Below are 10,957 nucleotides of genomic sequence, written 5' to 3' on the forward strand. Positions count from 1 at the left end.
TTTACTGCGTGTAAAGTGTTTTACTGCGTGTAAAGTGTTTACTGCGTATAAAGTGTTTACTGCGTGTAGAGTGTTTACTGCGTGTAAAGTGTTTTACTGCGTGTAAAGTGTTTACTGCGTATAAAGTGTTTACTGCGTGTAAAGTGTTGTACTGCGTGTAAAGTGTTTACTGCGTATAAAGTGTTTACTGCGTATAAAGTGTTTTACTGCGTGTAAAGTGTTTACTGCGTATAAAGTGTTTACTGCGTATAAAGTGTTTACTGCGTGTAAAGTGTTTACTGCGTGTAAAGTGTTTACTGTGTGTAAAGTGTTTTACTGCGTGTAAAGTGTTTACTGCGTATAAAGTGTTTACTGCATATAAAGTGTTTACTGCGTATAAAGTGTTTTACTGCGTGTAAAGTGTTTACTGCGTGTAGAGTGTTTACTGCGTGTAACGTGTTTACTGCGTGTAGAGTGTTTACTGCGTGTAGAGTGTTTACTGCGTGTAAAGTGTTTACTGCGTGTAAAGTGTTTTACTGCATATAAAGTGTTTACTGCGTGTAAAGTGTTTACTGCATATAAAGTGTTTACTGCGTGTAAAGTGTTTACTGCGTATAAAGTGTTTACTGCGTGTAAAGTGTTTACTGCGTATAAAGTGTTTACTGCATATAAAGTGTTTTACTGCGTGTAAAGTGTTTTACTGCGTGTAAAGTGTTTACTGCGTGTAAAGTGTTTACTGCGTGTAAAGTGTTTACTGCATGTAAAGTGTTTACTGCGTATAAAGTGTTTTACTGCGTGTAAAGTGTTTTACTGCGTGTAGAGTGTTTTACTGCGTGTAAAGTGTTTTACTGCGTGTAAAGTGTTTTACTGCGTGTAGAGTGTTTTACTGCGTGTAAAGTGTTTTACTGCGTGTAAAGTGTTTACTGCATATAAAGTGTTTTACTGCGTGTAAAGTGTTTTACTGCGTATAAAGTGTTTTACTGCATGCAAAGTGTTTACTGCGTATAAAGTGTTTTACTGCATATAAAGTGTTTTACTGCGTGTAAAGTGTTTTACTGCGTGTAAAGTGTTTACTGCGTGTAGAGTGTTTTACTGCGTGTAAAGTGTTTACTGCGTGTAAAGTGTTTACTGCATATAAAGTATTTTACTGCATGTAAAGTGTTTTACTGCGTGTAAAGTGTTTACTGCATATAAAGTGTTTACTGCGTGTAAAGTGTTTACTGCATGTAAAGTGTTTACTGCGTATAAAGTGTTTACTGCGTGTAAAGTGTTTACTGCGTATAAAGTGTTTTACTGCGTGTAAAGTGTTTACTGCGTGTAGAGTGTTTACTGCGTGTAAAGTGTTTTACTGCGTGTAAAGTGTTTACTGCGTGTAGAGTGTTTTACTGCGTGTAAAGTGTTTACTGCGTGTAGAGTGTTTTACTGCGTATAAAGTGTTTACTGCGTGTAGAGTGTTTACTGCATATAAAGTGTTTTACTGCGTGTAAAGTGTTTACTGCGTGTAAAGTGTTTTACTGCGTGTAAAGTGTTTACTGCGTGTAAAGTGTTTACTGCATATAAAGTATTTTACTGCGTGTAAAGTGTTTTACTGCGTGTAAAGTGTTTACTGCATATAAAGTGTTTTACTGCGTGTAAAGTGTTTACTGCATGTAAAGTGTTTACTGCGTATAAAGTGTTTACTGCGTGTAAAGTGTTTACTGCGTATAAAGTGTTTTACTGCGTGTAAAGTGTTTACTGCGTGTAGAGTGTTTTACTGCGTGTAAAGTGTTTACTGCGTGTAAAGTGTTTTACTGCGTGTAAAGTGTTTACTGCGTGTAAAGTGTTTACTGCGTGTAGAGTGTTAAATGTGTGTAAAGTGTTTACTGCGTGTAAAGTGTTAAATGTGTGTAAAGTGTTTACTGCATGTAAAGTGTTAAATGTGTGTAAAGTGTTTACTGCGTGTAAAGTGTTTACTGCGTGTAAAGTGTTTACTGCGTGTAAAGTGTTAAATGCGTGTAAAGTGTTTACTGCGTGTAAAGTGTTTTATGGTGTCCCTTATTAGACCTGTGAGAATGTAATTTTCCTTACTGGTTATATTAATGAAAACTCAGTACTGTGAGTGTTTTATTGCAGCTATATTGCTATTGCTAATGATTAACGCTGAACCCAGACACAGCCCCTGTCTCTCTCCCAGCAGCCAATCAGAGCAAGACTATGGGCAGAATTTATTAAAGGTAGAGACCAATGACAGCAGAGAGGAGGCGGGTCTTACAGCTTCTTCAGTTAGAGCAAATCATGTGTGGCAAAAAAGGTTACTAGAAGCCTACAGTGGGTGAGTTTCTTATAGTTAGTAATGTTATTAAATTACTAATTAAAATAATCTATATCATGCTAAATACTTGTTTTTTGTTTGTTTGTTTGTTTTTTCCCCCAAAATCTGGTTCACCTGAATGTAGTCCTAACTTTTTATCATGATTAGAGCTGATAAACTGTCTAAAATAATCAGCAGTTCTGTAATCTTTACCTAGCGGATAAACTCCACAGGTCACACGCTGATTCACTCTATGGAACATTGTATGATATGATGTAAGTTCCTGTGGATAATGTGACTGACTGCATGTATGTTATTATGCATATTATCATGTTCTTCACAGAGCTAACTGGAACAGACACGGAGCTGTAAATGTGTTACTGAGATAGTGCCTCACTCCCTGTTTTCTCCCTAGTTGCACGTGAACTCCAAGTTTTTTGTTAACTTCAGGTCAGGTTGCTAAACATGTCACAAGATGGAAATAATTCATAAAAGTTTTGTTGAGATATGCCCTCACTTCCTGTTTGGTGACAGACATCAAATTAAATCCAATTTTATTTGTATAGTGATTTTAACAATGGACATCGTCACAAAGCAGCTTTACAGAAATATAAAATTTCTAGATACAAATTTTACATTTATTAATTCATTTGCAGCTTTAGGATGAAATGTCCCATGTATCAAAAATCCAAGAAGCAAGTTTTGTTCATCTTGGTCTCAGATGCTGTGATCCAAATTTCAGCATTATTAGACAAATCTTTTAGGACAAAACTGAAAAAAATAGTATTTGTTAAATTTCAAAATGTCAGACTTGCTGTTTGGCAAATTACAAATTCTTTACATCAAGAACACTCTATACAACTCTGATTAAATGTTGTGAACTAATCTGTGAATTATAGCACCCCTAGAGGAGAGTTTAGTCAAAACCTCTTGGAGTTGCTTTAGGACAAGGTCAGTTAGTCACCTAAAAAGTTTATTCTAAATATGACACTGTTACTGAGATATGACCTCACTTCCTGTTTGGCAAGTTTGCCATCATATCACCCTCTCCATCATGTCAAAAATCCAAGAATCAAGTTTTGTTCTGGTTGGTCTCCCGATGCGAACGTCAAATTTTCTTGGTTATAGGACAAAATTTGGCTAAAATTGGCTGACTTTCTGTTTGACAAGTCACAAATACATTAGATCAAATACACTGACCAAGAGACACAAGAATCTTACCTGGATGTTGAGCAGTCGTGAGCAGTTTTACGGATTTGTCAATTATAGCACCACCTAGAGGATGAGAAACAAAAAACTGTTTTAAAAAAAAAAAATTTTTAAATGGCAGAAAATTCAGTGTGGAAGAAATTAACAGTAGAGTATCCACTGAACTCGACTTTACTCAAGGAATCAGACGAGAGTGGAATCTCGTTTCTATGACATTGTGTTACAGATTTATTATTGGTAAAGTATTTCCCCATTTGCCCTAGTGCTTGGGCCCCTAATAATTATAATAATAATAATTATAAGAAGAAGAAGAAGAAGAAGTAGAAGAAAACATACAATTCCATTAATTAGGAAGGGTTAAAAAAATGGAAACATACAAGATAAGCACTGTGTACTACACCACATAACTTTAAAAACTAAATAAAGTGCATAGACGAGTGAAAGTGAACTGAAAACACTCACATTACCACAGGCGCTAATATTTTATATATTAGAAATTAATATTAAAGTGCTGTTTTTCTCTATTCCACAGAAACCTGTTATAAAGAGAAGCACAGACTCACCTGGAGGAAGTGACCTGGACAAACAAGATGGCTACAGTAAGTGAGAAACACAGAGGAGGAAGTGCTTTAAATTTGTTCAAATCTAATTAAATTCATGTTTAATGATAATGAACTTATTCACTATTGAAAAACAGCCTGACAGGCGCTACAGAAACGACTCAGTACCTCTCAACATCCAGCGCCACGACGACTTTTACCAAGACACCAGCAAGAACGACTCTGAAAACTGGGACTGTAGCAACGACGTTATCGAACTCACGGTAAAGCAAATGACCTCCAAGGTTTCAGATTATTATTATTATTATTGTTGTTGTTATTATTATTGTTGTTGTTGTTGTTACTATTATTATTATTATTATTATTATTGTTGTTGTTGCTGTTGTTATTATTATTATTATTATTGTTATGAAGATCACATGTATGGCTACAGTATGTGAGAATCACAGAGGAGGAAGTGCTTTAAATTTGTTCAAATCTAATTAAATTCATGTTTAATCATGATGAACTTATTCACTATTGAAAAACAGCCTGACAGGCGCTACAGAAACGACTCAGTACCTCTCAACATCCGGCGCCACGACGACTTTTACACCAGCAAGAATAATTCAATACGTGTTAAAAAGCAGCGCTACAACACCCCTACCACGGGAAACTCACGCAGCAGTGACGTGGGAAATGTACCCAGGTATGTGGCTGAGAAATCAGGAGAGAGTTTTTTTCCATTTATGTGTCCAGGAGTCCAGGCACTGAGAGAGAACCCTCTGCTTTTTCTTAGGATTCTTCTTCTTCTTCTTCTCTGGTGTTATCTTCTTTTTCAACACTAAAACTGATCATCACACAGTGATATAAAAAGTTTACACCCCCTGTTAAAAACTGCAGGGTTCACGATGTAAAAAAAAAAATGAAACCAAGATTAAATCATGTCAGATTTTTCCCACCTTTAATGTGATTATAGCAACCAACACAATTCCAGTGAAAACAAATGGAAACAAAAAGAAAAAAATTACAATAACTTGGTTTCTTCCATCCGATATTGAAGAAAAGACAGTAGGAAAGTTATCAGGGAGGCTGCTGAGAGACACACAGCTGCAGGAAGATCCGACAAGTGCTGTGACAACAAGCTCTCGTATTCTTCACAGGTCATGGCTATGGGGTGGCTAGACAGAAGTCTTTTTATATCCACTGTACTGACACTTGGTCAGTAGGTAGTATTCCCTCCCAGCTATCAGGCAGGACAGGTGAGCCTGATCCTCCTAATACTAATACAAAGAGCTTGATAATCCTGAAGCTCATAGACTGTTTTTTACTGACCTCTTGGTTAATTACGCACCAATTGGCTATTTGACTAATTTAGCTCCGCCCATGGTGACATCTGATTTAAGGGGTTAATTAATAGGGGTGTAATGATACACTCCGGTCACGATTCGATTCATTTCGATTCACAATACTGGGTTCATGATTCACGATTCAATACAATTCTCAGAATATTTTGAACAAAATTTTGATGAATAAAAATGATGGAGAAAAGACTATATATTTATTTATAATAAACAATGCAAAACAATGTTTACAGGTTGGCCATGTCTTATAAATAAATAAATACATCTATAAATTCTCCCAAAAATTTGATTAAATAAATAAAGTCTCTGACACGGGTAAAATAATCGACTGAAACATATCGAGCTCCGTAGCCACACCTGAGGCTTTGCTTTAACTGGAAATAGAGCAAAAAAGTCGGCTAAAAAAAAGTGCCTTTGATCTCCCAGTTTTGTAAAAGCTGATGTATATAAGTGTGTAATAATTTAAACCCTAACAAGTAAAAACTGTGACTTAATAGAAATACCTTTAATATGAAAATTTAATGATGCATTAATATATTTAGCAGCAGGTGATATGGAAGTGAAAAAGAGATGCATCTAAGCATATCGGTGTTATTCCTTAGCTTTAAGAGCTTAGATTATTAATTCCTGCTCAGTGTTTTGCTGAACAGTGTAGAAACTGATCTTCAGCTTAGAACAGGAGACACAAATTCACTTGTTGATAAAAATGTCTTATTACTTTTTAGTCCCTAATTAGTGATGAGTAAAAATCTACTTTAAAATATGGACCAGATATTGAAATATTACTGGCTTATTCTGCTTTTATTATCTCTTAAAGGCTTCATACAGAAGTCACTTGATACTACCTAGAACCTGAAGGTCTAAGATGGAGAATAAAACAAATACGATGTGTTTAGGCAATTAATCCATTCTCAAAAGTTTGCATAACAAGGTTTTAATGACGCGCTTATTGTGCATTAGCACGACTAATCATGTAATTATTAATCATTTTAAGCAGAAATGCAGGTATTTATGAATAAAGACTAATATGTAGAGAATAAACATTTTAAAATATCTAACTTGAGCTTTATTGAAGAAATAACAGAACTTTAATGAACCCCTTAGATGAGTACTTTATAAAGGTATTATTATTATTATTATTATTATTATTATTATTATTATTATTCTCTGTCTGGTTAAAAACACTCCTTATTTTTAGCAGCAAAATGTGCTGTATAAATAAAAAGAAGGATTATGATCCTGTTGATTATTTTGATTACTTTTATCATTATACAGTCTGCGTATGTTTTGTAAACAGTTGATGTATTTGCCGCAGGATACGCGTTACTAATCAGCTGGTAGACATGGTAACAGACATGATCGTCAACGTTCTAAAGGATTATGGTCTGACAGCAGCTGGGGAAATAAAATCGGTATGCTTTATACATATAGAAAATGATTATGGTGATGATGATATTTATTATTTTTATTGTTATTATTATTATTATTATTATTATTATTATTATTATTATTAATTCTGGGCAAATTGCAGGTTGCTGAATACCAGGAGGTGATGAAATCAATGAGGTATTCTGTGAAATCAGGAGCTGTGTCAGGAATGTTCACGATTATAGGAGGGCTGCTGGGAGGACCAGCAGGAGTCGCTATTGGTGAGAAGTTCCACGTTTATCTATTATTTAATTTTAAATAAATAATTTAAAACAATGTAAATTAATCATAAAGCCATAAGTTTGCAGTGGATTTTACAATTGTGATATTTAAGTTTAAAATACATCCTTTACCATTTCTTCATCTCATAAACACGCCTGATGGAAACAGACAGCACTGGATGGTTTTATCCCTGATTTTCCTGTGGTCAATTAAAATCTCAGAAAAACTGTAAGAACCTTTCATTAAAAGGTGCACTGTGGAATTCTGTTTGTACTTGTTAAACTGCATCATATGGTACGTGAACATCCTGCTAATTAGTGGGTTTGGCTATTTCAGCCATAGTCATTTCTAACAGGCGCATGATATAGGACTGAAGGATATCAAACTCTACTGCTGAACTACTGAACTGCACTACTGAGTTCCCAACCGAGTCCCACAGAAAAAACATTCACATACAACTTATTTGCAGCAAAAAAGAGGTGAAATTATTTGTAAAATAGGCGTGCAATGAAATACTCCAGTCACGATCGAGTTCGATTCTCAGAATAATTTGAACTAAATTTTGATGAAGAAAAATGTTGACTGAAAGACTCTGTATTTCTGTATAAACAATGCAAAACAACTGCATTTTTGTCTGTATAAAATTAAATAAAAAACTGATATGAGCAGGTGTTTGATATTGTAAACAAAATGTACTACAGGTTCACAATCTCTTATAAATAAATAAATAAATGTATAAATAGAGCTCCAAAGTCGGATAAAATTCCCGTATTCTGTGGCCCCTCCTTCTCCGGTTCTGTTTGCTAACCACAGCACCGTGGGTCTGTTGCTGTTTGAAAGCTACTGAAGAAAGCTACAGTTAATACTCTTATTAACTGTTATAACAGGGTTGTGTAACTGTCTAATGTACAATGAGTGTCAGTCATTGAGTTTGAGACAGATTGGGACCTCTGCCATTCAAAATAAAAATAAAAATACAGAATTACACAATGTGAATTGTACATTCCCACCATGCACATCATCACATTATTCTTGAGTAGAAGCGTCTGAGTTTTACACTAGCATGCAGACCACTGCCTTTAAAGGCAGGGCAAGTTAATTATATAGCACATTTCATGCACAAAGGCAATTTAAAGTGCTCTACATAGCTATTAGCAAAAATAAAAGCTAAGGAGAAAAACACACACACTTGCATTTAAACCAAAAAAAGAAAAAAAAACCTGGGATGGAAAATACTGAAAAGGGAAATAGATTTTTTTTCTTTTCTGTCAAATGTAATACGCTGCAACATAAAGGCAAGAGACTATATAAAACTGAAAAATAAAAAAACACTGATATGATGAGATCTGAGTGAGAAGGTGGCGAGTGTTGAAATAAATCTAATAGGAGTCTCGTATATCACCAATACATCACTGCATGATTAGAGCTATTGATTTTATAAATGTAAAATCTTACACAAAAAAGGACAAACTATTACACACAGTTCAGCTAAACCCTAGGGAAGACGAGTTAAGACTTTTAGACAAAAAAATATAGATATCAGATCGTAGAGGGTTAATATTATGCTTTTCTGTTTGAGGTGGAGCTTTCGGAGCTGCGGTGAGCTACTTTATGACCAAAGACAAGTTCAAACCAGTTCCCAAGATCCTCAAGGACCTTCCTCTTGAGGAGAAGATGAAGATTTGTCTCCACATGATTGCAGAATTACCCAGCGAGATTTCAAAGTTCACAGATAGCAGACAGCTGATTAAATATGTTAAGGCAAATGTAGGACTACAGCAAAAAGTTAAAGATTTGATTGGCACTTTCTTCTCCAATAATCCTCTTCTTCTCCATTAAGTGCAAAGAAAAAAATGACCTCACAATATGCATGTTTAAATAGGCGTGAGTGGGTTTAATGTGTTTGGTGATCTCAGTGCCCTGATAGTTCATGTATCTGTGATGGTTTAGAATGATTTCTGATGATCAATGATTGGCTATTAGTTATTAATCCAAGTTTTAGTCACAGTTTTAGACTTAGAAAATCAAAATGCAGGGAAACATATAGTATACGTATGTATACAGCAATTTTGTGTACAAGAGGCACAATAAAATCTTCTAAATCTATTTGAAGTGGTAAGCTGGAGTTTTGTGATTAAACCCAATACTAGTTTGCAGAACAATTTTCTTAAACAGATTTGCGTGAATTAGGAAATGTGTGAATATTTAATTAGATAACTTCAGTTGCATAAATAAATACATTTAAAAATAGTTCCAATACAGAAATGCTTTTAGGAATATTACAAATCCTAAAAAAGGATGGTAATATCTATGGTTTTTTTGTTTGTTTGTTTGTTGTTTGTTTGAAATGACGCTGTTCGCCTGCAGGTGTAGTGCCTTAATGATCAGTAGGGAAGATGAAGCAGTGGTTAGAGGAGCGTCATGGCAGTAGATAGTGTTTATTCGAATAATCATACAACAGTTTGTGTTCTCCTTACTGTAATATAAAGTGTTAAATTTAATGAACACAAAAAGAAAAACAATCAACAAAGCTTTACAAACACTGTATTCACAAAACTTTTACTGTAAACATTACAGTAAACAACTATAAAACATATTTACAATAAAGTACTGCAGTATCTTACACAGTATAAAATAGCACATAATCCAGTACTTTTGCTCATGAATGAAAAAAAAGGCATCTTACATCTTAGAGTTTTGCTCAAAGACCCAACCAGGGCAGTTTTACAGTGCTGGGATTTGAACACACAACCTTCTGATTTGTAAATTAAAGCCATATCTACTGAGCCACTACAACTCACACTGCTGTCTTATACATCATACTCACATTCCATCTAAATCTGAGCTCCGTCCCAGTCTTCTAGTTCGCCTCTTTTGATTTTACACTAAAATCCTACACTTTATCTTCTTTTCATGGATGTTAACAAGCATATTATCAGCCCCAAAACCTCTTTTCATATTCTCAGGGTCCTGATGCAGGTTTGAGTGGAAATAACATGGAGGAATCCTTATAGATGAACTCATCTTTTAGATCTCAGCTTTCAAAAAATAAATAAATAATTAAATAAATAAATAAATAAAACTAGTTCTAGGGATTGTTTCAATTTGGCTGGATAAAGATTTATTTACTTTCATAATTTTTGGCTCATATTAGAACTTACTTGTTTACATTTTATACGTTTACAACATATATTATTAAATGTTTTGAATGGTTTAACAGTTTTAAAAAAAAAAAAATAAACAGCATCAGTAAAGTAGAACTTTATCATGAGATTAAATTATACTGAAACTCCTGGAGGATTCCACTAGGGGGCGCTATCAGAGTGAAGGTGAACTAATCAGTCTTATTAGACCTGTGTTACTGAAAGCTGTTAGGATTATTAATGAACATGCCTAACCTTTAAAACTGTTATTTAACACAAACACGAGTTACATCACTGCTGTGAGATTGTTTTCGTGAACTTTTCTGCACTTTGACATGAATTCATGTTTCCAGGCTGAGGAGTTCTGATGAACCAGATCAGGCGTGGAACATCTAAACCCCTTCATGAGATCATCATAGATCTTCCTCCTGATCTGCGTGAGAAACTAAAACCATCATGGTCTTAGATGAGTGAGTCTGCAACAGTGCCCTTTAGCTGAGCATGCACATTACAGGAAATAAGCGACTGAAGCAGGAAGTGGTCTCTGCAATTCACTTCTTCTTCACTGATGAGTTCAGAGCTGAAGTGTGATATGGAAAATGACCTCATAACCTCTGATGGGAAACCTGCGAAACCACCATTCAGTCTGTTGAATGACCTTTGACCTGTTTTATTGATTTAAGGAATTTAATCAAATCTATTTAAAGTTATGAGTGATTTGAGTTATTATTCCAGCTTGAAGTCTTAAACCTCAGGGCTTGTAGAGTCATTTAAATTAACGTA

The 10,957-nt window shown here is 34.7% G+C and overlaps 1 protein-coding gene across 3 annotated transcripts; it reads left to right on the forward strand.

Moving 5' to 3' along the window:
* Positions 1 to 2,078: 2,078 nt before the first annotated feature.
* Positions 2,079 to 9,137, forward strand: LOC113525130 (uncharacterized). 3 transcript variants are annotated; one of them, XM_026911593.3, is made up of 7 exons: positions 2,079 to 2,290; positions 4,011 to 4,077; positions 4,176 to 4,301; positions 4,569 to 4,726; positions 6,697 to 6,793; positions 6,913 to 7,030; positions 8,611 to 9,137. In XM_026911593.3, the coding sequence occupies exons 2-7, from the start codon at positions 4,069 to 4,071 to the stop codon at positions 8,868 to 8,870; spliced, it is 768 nt and encodes a 255-aa protein (XP_026767394.3). In that variant the 5' UTR covers positions 2,079 to 2,290; positions 4,011 to 4,068; the 3' UTR covers positions 8,871 to 9,137. The 3 variants fall into 3 exon arrangements, with proteins under 3 accessions (XP_026767394.3, XP_026767395.3, XP_053085268.1); XM_026911594.3 differs by lacking the exon at positions 2,079 to 2,290 and adding an exon at positions 2,360 to 2,544; XM_053229293.1 differs by lacking the exon at positions 2,079 to 2,290 and adding an exon at positions 2,625 to 2,719.
* Positions 9,138 to 10,957: the final 1,820 nt, after the last annotated feature.

Source organism: Pangasianodon hypophthalmus, chromosome 25, assembly GCF_027358585.1.
Source record: "Pangasianodon hypophthalmus isolate fPanHyp1 chromosome 25, fPanHyp1.pri, whole genome shotgun sequence".
In the NCBI taxonomy this organism is placed as follows: Eukaryota; Metazoa; Chordata; class Actinopteri; order Siluriformes; family Pangasiidae; genus Pangasianodon; species Pangasianodon hypophthalmus.